The sequence below is a fragment of the Ovis aries genome, chromosome 25, assembly GCF_016772045.2.
Source record: "Ovis aries strain OAR_USU_Benz2616 breed Rambouillet chromosome 25, ARS-UI_Ramb_v3.0, whole genome shotgun sequence".
Lineage (NCBI taxonomy): Eukaryota > Metazoa > Chordata > Mammalia > Artiodactyla > Bovidae > Ovis > Ovis aries.
In genome coordinates this window covers 42,154,809-42,174,604 of record NC_056078.1, presented here as the reverse complement: position 1 = coordinate 42,174,604, position 19,796 = coordinate 42,154,809, and the positions used below count along the sequence as shown (strand labels likewise).

The following is a 19,796-nucleotide window of genomic DNA, read 5'->3' as shown; positions in this document are numbered from 1 at the left end:
TACCTTGAGCCTTTCTTGATTCAGGGCCTCCCATGGAGATAAGCGTCTGATGCGTTTCCGCATACGAGCGGGTCCTTCTCTCCAATCCAGTTCCCACTGGGAGCAGGGTGTGGCTTCTGCCATCTGATTCCACAAGCCCAGCTCCCCAAAAAGCTGCTCCTGGATTCTGGTCCACGCATTGGCCGCCTTGATGTTGCCACATCTCCGTCTCTGGGAAGCAGAAGTATAGCATCACTCCTGGACACAGCTCCTTATCGGCCTGGCCCCCAACCTCCTGGGATGAACAGACCAAGCCCCTCGTAACTGCCTGAAGAAAATAACCTCTAAAGGCAGCCACAAGCATCTGCAGGGTGTGTAGTGAAATCTCTGGAGCCAGGACCAGGTCAGGAGAAGAAATCAGTTTGTCCAGCTTCGAGACCATTTAACTCAGGTTCAAGGAGGAGAAAAATCCTCTGCCCTTTGGCCCATAGAGCTTCGTGACTGCTGTGTGCTGCGCTGTCCAGAGGTCCCCATACTACTCATCTGAGGACTGGGGAGCTATTTGACAGAACAGACACAGCAGCCGCCATAGCCCCTGCCCTTCAAAGTAGACAGGGGATTTTACCATGGTCCCTACCCACTCCTACTGAAGGCACTCCTTCTAGTGTCTGGACTGAAGGTGCGATGAGGCTGTTCACGGAAGCCCAAACCTTTGACATTAGTGAACACAACCCCACCTAACACCTGTGAAGCCCTCGTAGTTCGCATATGTAGCACTTGACTGTTGTCCTTTCTGCTGGGGCTCTGCTGTGCTCGGTCACCCTGTCGTGTCCGACTCTTTGCAACGCTACGGACTGTAGCCCACCAGGCTCCTCTGTCCATGAGATTCTCCTGGCAAGAATACTGGAGTGGGCTGCCATTTCCTCCTCCAGGGGATCTTCCCAACCCAGGGATCGAACCCACGTCTCTTATGTCTCCCGCATTGCAGGCAGATCCTTTACCACTGAGCTACTGGGGAAGGCCGCATCTTCTGCTAGAGTATAACTCAAACCTTTAACAAAGTACATCAGTGCCCCAGACCGCCTCTGTATGCCACACTGAAGTTCCCCACATCATCTTTCAAGAAAACATTTCAATTCAGTTTGGACAGCAGAATCACCTTTGTCTGCAGGGCAAACTTTTGCAACTATTCATGTATTTGACGGCATGCAGCCTACATTTTAATTTTTCAGAAAGCTGAAAGGTGAAAGTGTTAATGACAAGAAGCACAGACCTTATAAATGTGACATAGAGAAGAAACTCATTGTCATATATTAGGCTGAGCCCCTTACCTGCTCTATTTCATCCCCTCCACACAATGACACTGAAAGTGAATGCGGGAACTTGTAAGTAATCTCTATTATCCTCACGAAGGAATGAAGTCTAGAAGAGGAGAAGTGATTTCCCCATGGCGACCAGCAGCTGGCCAAGCCAGGACTGAAACCCAGTCTGTCTGACTGCACAGCCTTTAGCTTCAGCCTGCATGCCTGAGTCCTTTCCTAGGGCCCTGGTGTCATTTTATTAAATCCTACTTTCTGCCAGGATTACTTCAAAGACTGGCAGGCTTAGAGGTAGACCCTGAAAATCTGGACCACTTTAAATGGGAAAATCATTCTCAGAGCTTGCAAACTGTCTCAAAAACAAGACAGATGGTATAGTTCTAAGCACACAGCCTTTGGTGTCAGATGAACTTGGGTTGTCCCAATATTTCTGCTTTTCACTAGCCACTAAATTTGCAGGAGACTCAGAATCTTCATCAGTCAAATTTGGTTAGTAATATTACGGCAATAATAAAACCATGGGATTATATAAGGATCGAATGAGACAATATTTTCAAGAGTTTAATATGGTGCCTCACAAACTTCAGCAGTTAGTATTATTATTGTGAATAAAGCAAATCTTATTTCAAAACAAGATTACTTTGTTTCTCCACAGTTCTTAAATTCATACCCAAAATGATCGTAGCATTTTACAAGTACTCCAATTTTCTAATAAAAGACTCCAGGAAAATAATGGCCATCCAAAGTCTTTTATGTGGATTTAGTTATATGAAACGAACACTTGTTTGGGGAGAATATTTCAGCTCCTTGGAGACTGTTGTTGCATTTGTAGTTCCATATTGAGCTTCACAGAGGATGAACGATCCCAAGCTACTGGGTTGTCCATCTGGAGCTGCAAATTACTCTTTTAAGGTCATCCCTTCCACCTTAAGGCTCCATCTGTGCACCCTGGCGGTTCACGTCCGCCTGAGTCTTCACTGCAGGGCGAATGTGTTCTTTTGAATATCTGCAGTCAGACATACGAGTGTCGGTGATAGGATCGCTCACTCATCCCTCAGAGATGAGCAATTGTTTAATCCATCATCGAAGGCTGTATGTGGTCCCAGGACTGAGAACATGACGCGACTAAAGAAGCAAAAGCCCTGAGCTTCCGCACCTGCACGGTGTCCGCAATGCCCATGCCTGTGCACAGGGTGAAGCCCTCTTCCAGTTCAAGCCTCGAATAGGCCAAATGCCACATCAGGCCCAGAGGCAGGGACGCTGGCGGATTAGAGGCAGCTATGGTCTTGGCTGAACAGAAACTCCTGGGCAGCCTCATTGTGGCTTTCCTCTTGGCAACCAGCCCGTGTCTGCCTCCAGCCCCAGTGCTGGAGTACGGCTGACCTGACTTTGGTGGGTGATGAATGGCTATAGGATGGGCTAGTGAGCATCACTTACTGGGACTGGAACTGTTAGGGTCTCGGGAGCCCACACAGAGCAGACTGCAAAGAGGTGGATGTGTACATACTCAAGGCCACAGCCCTGCTCTTGGCAACCTTACGTCCAGCAGGAGAAAGCGCAGGAAGTGTCTGCACCCGGGGTGGACGCAGCTTGCAGGCAGGCCACTTGCATCATGTCGTGAGCACCTGCGTCTCCAGCGACCTCGTGGGTGCAGGTAAAATGCCCAGTTGGAGAAGTTTTATGTAACCTGTTACTAAGAGCCGTGTGGGTGAGGGCCTGAATCTCATTATCTCCACCTTCTTGGGAGGACCTCACGGAGTGTACTTAGGAGAAGCTGTCCTTGAAGAACACGGCATATTTCATGGGCCTGATTTCTCTTCAGACCTTGGACTTGACTTCTCAGGAAGTGGAGCGAGGCTACATTGGGAAAGTGTGTTGTTGTTTAAAAGAAAGCAGGGTGAACGCTCCAGACCCCATCATCTCTGTCAGACAGTGATAACATCTGCATCCTTTAAAACATCAAAACAATCTGTCTTAAATATTTAAACACTTGGAAAGTGTCCTTATGGATTAGCCTCAAAATGCTGATTTTCTCAAAAATACCTCAATCAACAGTAAAGCTCTACACAACTTTCTCAAGCACTCTCTGAGCCCCAGACAGGCCCCATGCTGAAAATGAGCCCGGCTGATGTTCCAGGAGACTGGACCCTTGCCTTCTGGGCTCAGAGCCTCTGCTGAGGTTCTGTCCTTTCCCATGAACTTTCCGTCTTTCACATTTCAGCAGAAATCCACCAAGTACCACAGAGCACAACTCTCCTAGCCATGAACAAATCTTCCAAGCATTTCCAACCACAGGAAGAGAAATGGTCACTGGTCTTGAACAGATGCTGATTTGAAAGTTTAGATAAACAATGCTGTCTGTCTTGAAATGGAACACGTGTGATGAGGGATATTCCTAAAGAAAGGATGCAATCCTAAATGACTCGTCTTATTTTCCCCCCAATGGCAACTGAATTTATTAATTGTATTGCTAGTTCTGAATGGAGTTGGTGAATTCAAACAGTGAGACACTGACCTGCAAGGGCCTGTCCAGAGGCACAGATAACAGAGCCATGCCCCGAGCTCCCAGCACAAGGCGCCCTGGGCTCTTGATGCCTATTTACTAGCAGATGAATGAGCAGATACGTGAATGGGCACACTGCCTATGTCCTCAGCCGCTGTCACTGTGGATGCAAATTCCATGGCATAGGTCTTGCAGGTAGAACTGACTCACTGATGATCAGCTATTGTCTGAGCCAATTTAGAGTTTAAGCCAAAGGCTCTCGTGAATCTTTATTTCACGTTCAAGGTGGATTCCAGTCTTCTGTACAGAGAAAGATACTGTCTTGCTTCTCACCTGTACGTGATCTTTGTATAGAGATGCATATAGTTCTTGTCCTCTTCGTCTGTGGTTCTCAATACATGACACAAAGTCCTGGAGGAGAGAGAGAACAAGCCACAGCTAGTAACGATCGAGATTTTAGATGAGAACTTCCTGCTCCGGCCAAGCGCCAGAGGAAGTAACGGTCTTGTTGGTCAAATCATTCACAACCTCATGAACACATGAATCACCTACGCTGTTACACACACATTCTGATTCCCAGACATGTTTACGGGTTACTTTTACCTCTAACTACACTGAACCAGGTTATAGCAGATAAATCTTCCTCCCAAGAATAACTAGAAAAGCTAGAACATAATACTTCAGTCAAAAGGGAATTCTAAAAAAATGTTCAAGTAACATATTTATGGAATAAGTCACCCAAAAATAGTAGAATACACAAGCTCCCCAAAAATATATACTGAGACAAACTACATGCCAGACCACAAAACAAACTTCAACAAATGTATAAAAAATTGAAATGTGCAAAATACATTTTCTGATCATAACAGAATCAATCTGAAGTCAGTAACAGGAAATCTCCAAACACTTGGAAACTAAACAGCATGCTTCTAAATAATCCATGGATCAAAAAGTAAGTCTCAAGGGAAATTTTACAAAATATATTGTATTAAATAAAATTGAAAGTAGAACATATCAAAATTTGTGTTGCATAGCTAAAACAATGCTGAGAGGGAAGTATATGTCACCAAATGCTTCCATTAGAAAAGAGATAAGTCTTAGAAAATCTGAACAGATCAATAACAAATAGGGGGACTAACTAGCAATCAGATATTTCCCCTCCACACACCAAAATGCCCAGGGCTAGACGGCTTCACCAGAGACTTCTATCAGACATTCAAAGAAGAATTAATACCAAACCTAATTATATTTTTTTAAAAAATAGAAGAGGGAATACTTTTCAACTCATCATAAGAGGCCAGCATCACTCATACCAAAGCCAGGCAAAAATACCACACACAAAAGAACACTAAAGACCAATATCCATGATAAACACTGATACAAAAGTCCTCTATAAAATACTGGCAAACAATTCAACAGCACAAGAATCGGATACCATGATGAAATGGAATGTATCCTTGGGATGCAAGGATGGTTCAGTGTATGTAAATTGATTAAAAAGATAGCATGAGAATATTACAATCAACTAGATACACATAAATGTGATAAGTGAGATTAAATGGACAAATTCTTTACAAAAGCACAAGCTACCAAATCTCAACCAACATAAAGTAGATCTTTGGAATAGCATGTAACAGTTAAGGAAATTGAATTCATAATTTAAATACTCTCCCCAAGTAAATTTCCAGGTCCAGATGACTTCACTTGAGGATTTTACAAAATATTTAAGCAATAATTAACATATATTTTACAAAATGTCTTCCAGAAAATAGAAAAGATGGGTACATTTCCCAATTTGTTTTATGCAGCGAGCAGTACCTTTATAACTTTATATCACAACCAGACAAAAATACTACAGGAAAATAAACCTAACTTTCACAAATAGAGATGTAAAAATTTTAAACAAAATATTAGCAAATAGAACCTAGCAATACATAAAAATAATCACATACAATGACAGAATGGAGTTTATTTCAAGAATGCACAGCTGGTACATACCCAAAAAGTAATCACTGTAATCTACCATATTAGTAGGTTAAAATAGAAAATGACATGATTGTATCTGCTGCTGCTGCTGCTAAGTCACTTCAGTCGTGTCCGACTCTGTGTGACCCCATAGACGGCAGCCCACCAGGTTCCCCCGTCCCTGGGATTCTCCAGGCAAAAACACTGGAGTGGGTTGCCATTTCCTTCTCCAATGCATGAAAGTGAAAAGTGAAAGGGAAGTCGCTCAGTCATGTCCAACTCTTAGCGACCCCATGGACTGCAGCCCACCAGGCTCCTCCATCCATGGGATTTTCCAGGCAAGAGTACTGAAGTGGGTGCCATTGCCTTCTCCATGATCATATCAATTGATGCTTAATAGTATTTGAAAAAATTCAACACTCATTCACTATAAAACTCTCAGGAAGCTAGGAATAGAGGAGAACCTGATAAAAATAATCTATAAAAACTCACAACTAACATTAAATTTAATGCAAAACAATAAATCCTTTCTCTCTAAGACTGAAAACAAAGATGTATGCTTTTATTGTTCTCATTCAACAAATTGCTAAAGTGTTCAGATTTTATACCAGAAACACAATTCAGAAAAGGAAAAATCAATGAATTTGATCTCATCAACATTAAAACTTTTGCTCTACAAAACTCATAGAAAAATGATGTAATAATTAGCTACAATCTGGAAGAAAATATTTGCAAGTCACATATCCATCAAAGGACAAATATCTGGAATATATGAAGAAATTTAAAACTTCAGTGCAAAAAAGTCTACTGGAATATGTGCAAAAGATATGAATAGACATAAAGAGGATATGAAAATGGCAACGAAGCACATGAGGGCTATGTTCTACATCAATATCCATTAAGAAAATGAAAATAAAAGCCAGAATGAGATATCACTACACTTCTATCAGAATGGTTAAATTTAAAAGATGGCAACAATGAATGCTGATGAGGATACAGAGAAATGTTATCACTCATCATTGCTGGTGGGAATGCAGGGTGCAGCCACTCTGGAAAACAAGTCAGTAGATTTTTTAAAAAATCCAGTCAACCACCATAGGATCCAGAAGTTGTAACCTCTGGGGATTTATCCCGTGAAAGAAAAACTTATACTCACACAACCAATCTGTACAGGAACATTTATAGCAGCTTTATTCATAACAGACAAAAACTGGAAACAACCCAGATGACCTTAAATAGGTGAATAATTAAAGAAACGGTGAAACATCCATAATGTGGAACGCTGCTCAACAATAAAAAAGAATGAACTGTTGATACATACAACAACCTGGATGAATGAATCCACACAGAAGTATGCTGAGGGAGAAAAAAATCCACAAAGGGCAAAAAAGGGGGCTTCTTGTGGTGATGGAGATATTCCTTGCTGTGATGCTATATTACAGTTTTGCAAGATGATACCATTGGGGGAAGTTGGGTAAAAGTTATATGAGATCTCTCTGTATCATTTCTTACAATTGTGTGTGAATCTACAATTCTTAAAATAGAAAGTTTACTTTTTAAAAAAGTCATTGAGGGCTCTAGCTTCACCATTTGAAAAAAAAATTAGTTCAGAGTACAAAATCAATCAGATAAGATAAAAAAATCAATAAGATAAAAAAAAAGAGACATTCAATGGAAAATCTTTGAAAAGAAAAAATTGAACAGGCACTTCGTTAAAAAAGATGTCAATGACCAACACAAATATAACAAAGAGGTCAATTTCATTTGTCATCTGGAGGATATAAACTAAAACCACAATAAGAATATCTAAATTCAAATAGCTAATAATGTCATGTTTTGATTATCGCGTGGAGCAACTGGAACTCTTACACTGCTGAATTGGTACAACCATTTTGGAACATAGTTTGGTAGTGTCTTAAAAGGTGAGTATACACATACCCAGTGAACCAACAATTTCATTTCTAGGTGTATACTTAACAGAAATTCATGCATGTGTATTCCAGAAGACATGTGAGCATGTTCATAACAGCAGTGTTTGAAGTAGCCCCAAAGTGGGAACAATGCAAACTTCCATCAGGAATAGACTGGATAAATAAATTATGATATAGTCATATATTATATCCTCTATCGTAACGGTTCTTAAAATGTGGTCCCTGAATCCCTAGTGGCTCCTTAATACCCTTTCAGGGGATCTGTGAAGTCAGAAATATTTTCAGAGTACCAGAACACCTTTGCCTTTTTTCACTGTGTTGATATGTGCACTGATGGCCCAAAAGCCATGCTGAGTGAAGCCATTTTCATAGTCCAAACCAAGACACCGGCACCGACTGTGTAGTGATCATTTACACAGTCCTCATCAGTAGGAATTCACAGGAAAAAAAGTCTTCACTTAAGAATGTCATTGATAGAAAAGTGCAGGATTAACTGTATGAAATCTCAGTCTGTGAATACACTTTTTAATAGTCTATGTGACAAAATGCGAAATCTACCCAAAGCACTTCTGAATACCAAAAACTATAGCGGCCATTTCAAGGACAAGCATTCGTATAGTTGTTAGAGTTGTGAGCTGAGCTAGCTACTAGCTACATTTTTATTTGAAAGAATGTTGTTGTTGTTTAGCTGCTAAGTCAAGTCCAGCTCTTTGGCGGCTCCAAGGACTGTAGCCCACCAGGCTCCTCTGTCCACGGGATTTCTCAGGCAAGAACACTGCAGTGGGCTGCCGTTTCCTTCTCCTGGGTCTTCCCAGCCCAGGGACAGAACCCCTGTCTCCTGCACTGGCGGGTGGATTCTCTACCGATGAGCCCCGGGGAAGCCCTTGAAAGAACGGCTGCCAGATAAAGCTGAAGCTATGAAGACCCGGGCGTTTGGCAGGTATTTTCTTGAAAATGAACAAAATGGACCTGTCATATAAAATAAAACCACTGACAGTATTCGTTGCCTATAATACATTCTGGGCTTTCAAATTTCAAATGTTAGAAAGTCGGAAAACTTGTAACTGCCTTTATGAGCTTCTCAGTTTCTCAGTAGATAAATATTTTTCTGATAAGATTGGTGGTATATGAATATGATTTTTCCACATTACATAATGAAACATATCAATATTTGGGAGATCTTTCGACTCAGGGAACCAATGTTTTCACTATTTGTTATACGCATGTTCCAAATCATGAATGGGTTAAAATATCCATTCAAACTGCAAGATAATAAATACTTTTTACTGTAACAGAGTACAAAAATTTCCCTGACAGACGTTTCGGATAACTTCCAAGAAGCTACTACTTGTTGAACTTTGGTGTAGTATCAAAGAATAATATCTATAATTTTCTGAAAAGTTTATTAAAATTCTCCTTTCTTGGGACTTCCCCGGTGGTTCAGTGCTAAGACTCCACACTTTCAGTTCAGGGGCTGAGGGTTTAAACCCTGGTCAGGGAACTAAGATCCAACAAGGCCACACAGTGTGGCCCCCCAAAAAAATACTCCTTTATTTTCTAATTTTGTATCTGTTAAAGATCAGATTTTCTTCATTTATTTCATCCAAAAAAAAAAAGAATTACAACTAGTTGAATAAAAGGCAGATATGAAAATCCATCTGCCTTCTACTAAGCCAGATAGATATTAAAGAATCTGCAAAGATATAAGATAATACCACTCTTTTCACAATTTTGAAAAATTATATAATTTTTAAAAAATGTTATTTATGCTTACATATAAATTACATAGATTTATTACTGCTAATTTTAAATGAATTAATAAATATCATTAAAAATTCTGTTTTAATTTCTTATGCAGTAAATATCAACAGATGCAGTCTATATGATACAACAGCTCTTTGAAATCTCAGTAATTTTTAAGAGGGTAAACAGATCTTGAGACCAAAAAGTTTGAGAACAGTATGAAAATGTTGTTTGGTCACTATGAAAATAAATGAACTCCTGCTTCATGAAATGACATGGATAAATCACATGGATAAATCACAAACAGAGTTTGGAGTGAAAAAAAAAAACAGAAAGAAGAGTATACACGTTATTTCATAAACATAAAAGTAAAACGTAGAAAGCTGATGTATGTTAGCTGCCAGGAAATCGTCTGCTTTGAGGGTAGAAGGTGCTAGTGACTAGAATGGGGCATGGAGTTGGGCGTGCTTCTAGACAGCCATTAATGGTGTATTCTTTAACCTGGGTAGTGGTCACATGTTCACTCCATGAAAATGCTTAAATCTGTATATGTGTGACTTGAACACTTTTTTCTATGTGTCTCATAGTTCAATAAAATAGAAAAGTGTTTATCAACAAAGACTCAAAACTATGAAAACAATAAAATTTTAAAACCCCAGTTAATGTTTTGGAGTAGTGGGAATAGGGTGATTTCTTTCTTTCTCTCTTTTTTTGTTTACAAAATTTTCCTTAATATTGCTGTTACATGTTTATGCACATTTATAAGTAACAATCATTACGAGCTCTGCAAATGACATAGAATGCTGACAAATCTGACTAATTTTACATTTAAGGCAAAAGCCCAGTCTTTTTCCTAATATGATACTTTGGAGACGTGCAGCAGGAGAAGAGAACTCTTGGGGGAACTTGGACGCAGAGCAGCTTCTGTCAAACAGGAGTGTGCTATCTCAGTGCAGAAGTAGAGGAAACTCTGGCTCTGCTTCCCTTGAGCGCTGAGCAGGGGAAGGCTTGGAATGGTGGATTAGGCGGATGGGAGAGGGACCTGACCAAGGGCACCTGAATGGTGTATATAGGAGTGTCAGTGGCCCAAATATTTGTCATCCTTTGGTCTGCTGTCTCAATATTCCAGCCAATAACTACTGTCCACATAGCACTTGAGAAAGGAGTTTCCATGCGCATTACCACGTTTAATATTTAGCCACCTGACAAATCTATATTACGATGATTCCCATTTTACAGAAGAGGAAGCTGAGGACAGGGGACCCCAACAATACAGGAGCTGGCAGCACCAGAGGATGACGTCTTAGGCCACCCCAAGACTCCTCCCGCATGGATTCCACCTGTGCGTCACCACAGAACTAAACAAATTACTGCTCTGCTAGGGACCTCTAAGAACTTCCATGCCCTGGCAAGTTGTCACGCTCAGGATGTGGAGACAGGAGAAGGGCGATTTGGGCTGGTTCAAGGGCAGAAGCTCATCTGCCTGGGCAGCAGTGGATATGGCACATGGATGGGGGACAAATTCAGAGCAGAGCTCTGCGTTGCTTATGGGAGCAAAATAGCCTTTGCTTAGCAACTGCCTGTGTATTAAAGAGTTCGAGAATCTTTGAAGTAGAACCAGGGGTCTCAGAGGGCTGTTTGGAGATGTGAAAGGCAAAGCAGGTCTGGTTTACAGAGCCTGTGCCTTGCCGTCCCAGCGCCTCCTTAGGGAAGGGTTTGGCTACAGGATACAGATCAGACCTTGGAATGGAAAGCAAGACACAGCCTATCTGAAGGTCACCTGTAAGTGAGCCGACCTCAGCTTGGCGGCACCCACCTTTGCCAGGAGCACCCCTGGGGCTGGCCAGCTGCTGGTGACCCTCCTGTTCAAGCTCTCCCGTAGGAAGTCCCTGCTGTCACTGATGACAGTCATTACATTGTTTGCTTAAAGCATCATTAGTCCTGTAATCACGGCGGTATAGCCTAGCCAGAAAAGAGAAAAGCCAGTATCTAAACGCAACCCCTCAGATCCGGCTCAGAAACTTAGCACCACGATTACAGCTGTAAGCCCTGGCCTCTCCAGCCAACTCTGGCAAGGTCTGGGACTGAACTCAGTGGTGAGGAACGCCAGTGTATCTACCAGAGTTAACATATATGATGTCATTTTCATCCTCTGACCCACCGTTTTCACTGCCAGTTACTTACTCCAAGGAAATCATAAAATAGATGCCCAGATAGTCACTGAACAACATTTTCCACCATCCTGTTTATAGCAGCACAAAATAAAACAATTTAAACATCAGCACATGGAGGGAAGGTTCATCCTTGCTGTCAGGCTATGCAGTCACCACAAACTGCGTTCACACAGGGCCGCCACCAGTGCGTGCAGCACCTTTGTGTCCCCTTTGAGCAGATGCTGCCCTGGAACTGCACGGGTAGCTGAACAGTGGGAGCAAGGCTGGATTCCAGCTTCCTTTTGCCACTCTGGCCAAGGGCCTTTGTGCACAACCTATACAACCGTTCACTGCAGCCCTGGTGTCAAAAAGGTTCTGATGATACGGAACCAGGTTGTTGATATATTGAGATTTTTTAAAAAATGAAGTTAGAAAATAACGTGCTAACAACAATTAAATGTGTATAGATTTGCATGGAAAGGGAAACGGAAAGAAAGCACAGGGTGCTGATCGTTAGTGCTATTTGCTGAATATTTCTAGCTCTTTCCTCCTGCAGATACACGGCATAACCACTTTTCCTGCCACCTTTGAGCCAGGTGAGGCCAGGGAGGCGGGCTGAAACTTTAAGGCTCAGGCTCAGTTTGCTAAGCCCTTTTTCAACTGTCACGGCAGTGCTCCAAGCTCTAAAGGGCTGCTCCCTGAGCTGGTGTCGCTGGGTGAGGTTAAGGCATGGGAGACTCGGGACCGACTCATAGTGTGGCACACGTGAGAAGTAAACCTTTGCTATTTCAAGGCAGTCAGTTTTGGGAACGTTTGTTACTGTACTATAACTTTTCCTGAATAATACACACGCGAAATGTGTTAGGAAGGGTTATAGTAGAACTGCATTGAAATGTATTTGTGATCAGTGAGAAAAGATCAGAGCGCTAAGTGAAAGCAAGTGTGAAATCAGTTAAATGTTATGAGCAAAAAGCTCAAACAATTTGAGCCACAAAATAAATAACAAGCCTGGTGGATTATGACCCAAATTATAAAATAAATATAGATGAGTCTCTACAGATAGAAATAAAAGATTGAATAAATGAATTAGGGGGGAAAGAGACAAATCTTTCAAACAGAAGAATTTAGAATGTTGTATATAGATATTTCCCTTGTCAGGGGGCAGAGCTTAATTGCCTTAAGAATGGGCTGGTCTCAACGACTTGCTGCCAAAGAATAGAGGCTGGAAGGGAAAAGAGTAACTTTACAGTGGAGGAATCTGGCAGACCCCATCGCGATCGTGTGATGAGAGCTGACGTCACCAGTGATGATACTGTGTGGGTGTCAGGCGCCCCTGACCTGATAAGGTATGATGAGAAGGACGTGTCTCCTCTGCAGTCTTCCTTCCAAAAATTCATGACCTCAGGATAATTGTGAGAAGAATGTTTAACAGACCCACACTGAAGTACACTCTACGAAATATCTGGCCAGTACGGCTCCAAGCTGTCAAGGTCATAAAAATAATTGAAGTCTGAGAAATTGTCAGCGTCCAGAGGAAACTAAGAAGGCGTGATGGCTGAGTGCAGTGTGGTGCCTTGCACTGGTTCTCGGATTAGTAGGAAAACTAGGGAAAGCAACGTATGCCTAGAGATTCATTACTAGTCATGTACCAATGCCAACTTTGATTAATGTGCTGTGATAACGTATAACAGGGACAACAGGGGAAATTGGGCAAAGGATATAGGGACGTGTTGAATATAAATACGAAAAGTACATGGAAAGTATCCCAAAATAAAAAAGGTATTAAAAATACAATGGAATTCTCACAACCCTGTCACCTAAGTCCCATGATGAAACTGAGATGGAATAGATGAGTCTGTTTTCTCAGTTGGACATGGTTCCACATGTTTCTTGGATGTAAACAATTCATTGCAATGAGTATAATTCTTGTGCTTGAAGATAAGTGATTTTTGGTAAGTCTTGTTCCCCCCAGACTGCACAAGCCAATCATTTCACCAGACACTTTAACAGAGAAATAGTAATTCATTCCCCAAATGGCAGGAAAGTTGCCTGATGGATGTGCGAAAGGACGGTACAGAATACACGAAACCACAAATGCTATTGTTCTCTATCAAAAATCGAAGGGACTTTGAAAAGTATCGTTGCCAACTTGATTTTTATTTTATTAATAGGCTTTAAAACTTAACTCCATATAACATGATTCCACCGCAGGCAGTTTTCTTTATAATTGTTTAAGATTTCTAAATATGCACTAATGATCCATAAAAGAAAAACAAAACCACACTGTTTGATTTTAGTGTCAAATCCAGATTCTTTTTTCTGGCCAAAGAAACAAGTGACAGGCTCGAGTTAAACTCAGGCGATCTCCCTCCCATTTATCCTGGCAAGCATGAACTGTGGATCTGGAAGGGGCTTCCTCCACCACAAGGCCCACGTTCTCCTTGGCCACACTGGTCATGTGTTGGCCACCTCTCCTCCACTGGTACAGGCTGAGGGGTTGGATTAATGGTGCCAGTAGCTGGGTGGCAGTGAGCAACCAAGGAAAGCCTGTCTGTGTAAGCCCTTTGTTATTATGGTGCAACCAGTAATTATCAGGAATACTCTTCTCACTCCTAGTACACCCCCTGAGGGCCCCATCGCAGAGTGGTGGGCCCTGCAGAGGTAGTCACTCCACATCACGGTGACTGGCTTGCTCACCTGAATCCCCACTAGAATAAATTTTCCAAGGACACTGCCCATCTCTGTCCCCAGCGGCCTGGCAGATGGAGACAATAGATAAAAGTCTGAGAGACTGAAATGAAGCTCGTGAGCTTTGCCACTTCTCTGAGACAAATTCTCTGCAGCTGGTCGCTCCCTGCCTGGAGTGAAGCACTCCTCATGGTCAGGATGAATGAGGCCCAGGAGGGCCAGGCGACAAGACAGCCAGGTCTGCAAAGAACAAGAGGCAGGAGCTGGGCAGCTCTGGCACTCACTCCCCCCGCCACGTTTAAACCCGTCTGAGATCCTGTATTTTCCTGGTTGTGAAATGTTCAATAAACAGGTGACCTATTTAACTTTTCTGTTATTCCTTCTCTACATAAAGGCTGATAGATCGTCTGCCTTCAAAAATAAGTTCTTGGTGGTTTTAGTTAGATGATAGGAGCAGTTAATGAGAAAGCAATGAAATGCGTTCCCTGTTTGTCAGCAAATCCTGTATAACGCCTACGTGTGTACCCGCCAAGCATTAGCAGTCGGTTACGAAAGAGGCAAATAGGGACCAAGGGACAGAATGGCCTGGGTCTGCAGCAAGCTGTGGTCAAGGTGTCTGTGGAGGAAAGTTATTTGGATGACTCAGGCCAGGAAATGCTTTTTCCTCCAAATGCCCAGATAATTGCACTTTTCTCTACTCTGGAGACAAAGCCCCTGGATTCTTAATAAATGTCGAGCCATACCAGAGTAATAATCATATTTCCGGCGATAATGACAAACAACTGGTGCCCAGAGCGGGAGAAGAGGGAGCAGATCACCACGGCGCAATGCATCTCTTGTTAGGCTCACTCACATATTAATTTCTGAGATGAATGGAGGTTTCCAATTTGTCTTTTTTGAACTGTGATGTTTTTATTAAATTCAATCATCATGAGTACATGGAGACTGACTACTTGAAAAAAAAAAAAAAAACCTCCCATGTAGCAAAAGACAAAAGCTGCGGAATTGCAGGCACCGAGTCTTTGCAAGGAAGACAGCTTCCCTTTTCTTTGTCTCTACCTTGGGCATCAGAGCCTCTGTGAGACTCAGACAGATGGGAAGCGTCAGCACGCTGACCTTTCCTGAACTCTGCTGGGTCTTTGCAAGTTTCTGTCATCTTCATCCTCAGAGGTGAGGCTCATGGAGACCCAAACCTTCTTGGGCAGGAGCAGAAGCTTAGAAATTGTGAGTGACTTAGGGTCTGAGTGAGAGATGAATGTGAGACTCTACCCTGGAGACTGCAACCCATGGAAACACTTTCCCCTGGACACACAGTGAAATTGCGGTTGCCGTTATCGACTGAATTATGTTCCCCTCAAATCCATATGGTGATGCCCTGACTCCTAGTACCTCAGAGTGTGACGATACTTTAGAGAGAGAGCATTTAAAGAGGTAATTGAAACAAAGGCTTTTAGAGTAGCACTTTTCCAATCTGGACAGTGTCCTCCTAAGAAAGGGAGCAGTTCCCAGGGATGCTCTCAAGGAGAAGAAGGCCATTTACAAGTCAAGGAGAAAGGCCTCGGGAGAAACCCAACCTGCAGACAGATGCCTTGATCTCGGATTTCTAGCCTCCAGAACTGTGATAAAATAAATGTCTGTTGGTGAAGCCCCTAGTCCACGGTACTTTGCTAAGGCAACCCTGGCAAACTAATACAGCTTCCTTGACTCCAAATAATGCCTGTCACTGAGACAGTCTGGATGCTGGAACTGGCAATGCAAACGGAAGTAACAGGTCAGCTGGAGCTTATGGAGAAGGCTCCCTGTTCTTCTTACAGAAGACTGTAAGGAGAGAGACAAGGCCACTATGACCAGCAGCAGCCAATCACAGGCCACATCTAGACAGAACCCTTAGCCTGAGCTCTTGAGACAGGACTGAATACAATCTAGGCCCATACTAGGATCTTCTGGATGACAGCCCTGACTGTATACATCCCTGTGTGCCAGGATGTCGCACATGTCCGCTCACCTTGGCTCTCTTGGGGACCGCACCGGGACTTGCCAGTAGGTGTCCACTGCTGGGCTGCATATGACTCACAGTTAACATAATCAGCACCAGCCCTTCCCTCTCCCTTAGGCTGGTCCTGCATAGATGCAGCCATGCGAGTGAAAAAGAGATAACTGTGGCCACGAGGGTCACGGCCAGGCTGGAAAGGGCTTTCAGGAGGGACAGTGATTTTAAAGTACAGGAGAAGCAATTGGTCTGATGGAAGGGGCAGGCTCTTCCAAGCAGATGGGATGACATTCGCCCAAGTGTAGAGATGGGAGAAGACAGGGTGAGTGACGATAAAACACGGAAGTGGGCCCATTTGGCATGAACACTGTGCAAGACGGTCACAGGAAGGAAACTCAGAAAAACAGAGAGGACCAGGCCTCTTGCACTGCGGGCACGGGTCTGAGGCCTCCCCTGGACAGTCTAGGAACACACGATGGCTGTTAATCAGGAACACGACATCATGAGGCCTGGTCTTTAGGAGCTCACAGTGAGGGTGATGACGGTGTGATAGGGCACAGTGAGCTTCTGGGAGGGACCGCCAGCTTTGTTTTCCCTAAGTCCCCGTTCTCTGCCTCTTGGCAGAAGCATGATTGCCAGGTGAGGAATAAGCATATAAGCTATCTTGCCTCCCACTCCACAAGGACAGCCAGAAAGCTCAGGCATGCTGTAGCTGATTGTGAGCCGTTATGGACCACGTATTTATGATCTTAATTCCCTAGGAATTGACTTTCTCTTTGAGTTTTATTTTTCCTGATTTCATTTCCTCATTTTATTGCACGCATCACATTAGATACCATAAATCCTCTGGGGAGTGAGTCAGAATATAAATGAACACATACATGGGATCAACATAAACAGGATACGATACTCTAGTAACAACGCAAAGGCAGCAGCTGGCCCACAACAGTTCCTTTGCGTCTAGAGGGGCCCCTCCGTCACCACGGACCTCCCTTCACATCCTTTCTCCTCCTTTTCCTCCTCCTCCTGCTCCTCCAAGTCTCAGCTCGACTTCAGCTTGTTAACACCGTAATTATTTCACCCACCTAGAGGGTCAGGGCATACTTGTTGCTGTCAGCATCCTCTGGCCTTAAGCCAAGGCCTGGGATACGGTAGAAGATCCATGGATGTGCACGGAAGGTTGAAGGAGGGAAGGTCCAGATTAGAAGCGAGCGTTCAGTAGACGAGAGAGAGAGATGGTGGTAGAGATGATGTGTGGATGGAGTCACAGACATGGACATCTTTGTGATGCCGAGAAAAATGAAACGGCACGTGTCAGCTGGCCCCCACCACCCTCTCCCTGCACCTCGCTTACATCCAATCTCTGTGACCCACTCACACTGATCTCCCTCTGTCCTCAAACACGTGAACTCATGCCCGCCGTCAGGCCTTGGCACCAGCCGAGTCCTTTTCGGTAGTTTTCATTCCCCAGGTGTTCAACAGCTACTCTTCCCTCTCAGCTTTATTATCACTCACAACCTGTGGCATTCACGAGTCTGCCCCTAGCCCACACACCAGATCACAGACAAAGAAGTCCATGAGTCAGGAACCACTTGGAAGAATCCATCTGATGCTCAAGCTCAGCTACTCCTCCCATCATTCCTAATTAAACCGGTAGATACCCTAGCCTCCAAGAACACCTGAGAGACCCCCCAGGCCTGGACTCCATGCTCTCTGGCTGTTTCCACTCCCTTCTCCACATCCAGGCCCATTTCCTTCCATGACAGGCCTGGAGCCAAGTTTGCACCAACCCCCATCGACAACAGTGATGAGAAGAAAATTTCAGAACTTCCTGTTCTGAGACTTTGAAAGACTTTTTTAATTAACCAAAATGGTTTCTCATAATAGATGGGTCCCAGGGCGAGAAGGCGGCTGTAACTCACGCGGCAGGCGCCTCGCGGCCGAGCTGGGAGTGAGGGGCTGGCGGCTGTGATGGCAGCGGTGCCTTGGGGGGCCCCAGACTGATTCTCCACCCGACGACCATCTGCCGTTTTTTATCATTTATATAGTTGGGGACATTTCTGTCTTATGAACTCTGAAGCATTCCGCACCAATGAATACGTTTAAGTTTTAAATATTCAAATTTAGAGGAATAAATAATCAAAAGATGTGCTTTCCCCAGCCAAAATCATAATTTTTAAAAATTGAAAGCCTTTCCTGTAATGATGTTACCCCACCCCAACCACAACATAAGTTTCTGGAAGGCAGGCATACCTCACATTAGGAAATCTAATCTATAAAAACCTGAACCTCAAAATAGATTCCTAGGTATAATTAGCCTCCAAAGTAAAGGACTGAATTTAGTTTTCAAAAGGATTCAACCCAGCATTTTTCAAGTTCCTAAGCAAATTTTGGATCTATTAATTTATAAAATATTGACCTATCTACATTTTTTTTTTTTTCAGAAACGCATCTACTGTAGTTCTTCTTAGATATAATCTAGCTACAGAGACAAATACCTGGACTTCAAGGGTTTGTTAAATGTAAGGTCCTGTCTTATTCATCTCTATATTCTTAGTGAGGACTCGTATATCTTCAATAAATCCATGTGCTGTTGGACTACATATGAGAAAGTGTTGATTGCCTTTGATGTGCTCCCCTTCTGCGGAGCACGGTGATGGAGCCATTCCTTAGTGCCAGTTACAGTGACCAGCAGGACGCAGGACCGTGAGCCAGCCATGGGACCAAGTAAGTTATTGTCAGTATTAAATACTCTTATTCTGTGGCCTTTGCATTCTTAGTAAGTCATGATATAGTAGACCACATTAAGTTTTAAGAGTAAAAAGTCGATAACACTGATAGTGAAAAATTCTATGTGCTAGTTGAGATAGGTACTTGCTACATGTTAGGAGAAGGTCACCATCATGCAATTTTAGCAGAAGGATCCCCTGGTCAGGTCAGGGTCTCCGCTAGCCTAGCCACTGTCCTTTGCATGAATTGGAAAAAGAAGCCCTCTCTGGAAAGATGGTGCCCTTCTCCCAGGCCAACATAGACTACACCACAGCTCACAGCTTATCAGCAGAGCTTGGGGATCAGTCCTAGTAATGCCCATCTCCAAGTGGGTCCCTGGCCCCATGCCAGTGCGTTTCTCAGCTGGTGTCACTGTGGTCTGGCTGGCCTCAGTCCACAGACAGTCGCTGCAATGTGTCCCGCCCCGGGCCCCAGGACACCAGCCTCTCTCTGCTTGGACTACAGGGATATCAGCACCAACAGTGATGACCAGCTAGCAGATCACCGGGCTCTACTCGTGGCCAAGTTCTGACACTGATCATCTCAAGAGGACAAGAGGCAGTCTCTCTTAGGCCTCTGTATTTCTCTCTGCATTTATCTTGTACCTACATAACTGAGGGGCCTGGATCTATCACTACCTAAATCCATCCCTGGAAAAAATTATCCAAGAAGTAGTGTAAAAGGTTCAGCATCCTGAGAAGAGACTATTCCTCCTCCCTGAACTGATGACATCAGCTAGATGCTAAGACGGCCCAG

At 43.4% G+C, this 19,796-nt stretch overlaps 1 protein-coding gene across 7 annotated transcripts in view; it reads right to left on the bottom strand.

Annotated features, from left to right (window-relative positions):
- Positions 1-19,796, bottom strand: part of WDFY4 (WDFY family member 4) — a 267,801-nt gene that overhangs the window by 93,437 nt on the left and 154,568 nt on the right. For all 7 annotated transcript variants that reach the window (XM_042241016.2, XM_042241015.2, XM_042241018.2 and 4 more), the window contains 2 exons: positions 4,135-4,212; positions 4-210 (listed from right to left, as the gene is read on the bottom strand). In XM_042241016.2, coding sequence (XP_042096950.1) covers positions 4-210; positions 4,135-4,212 — 285 coding nt within the window. The remainder of the gene's footprint in view (positions 1-3; positions 211-4,134; positions 4,213-19,796) is intronic.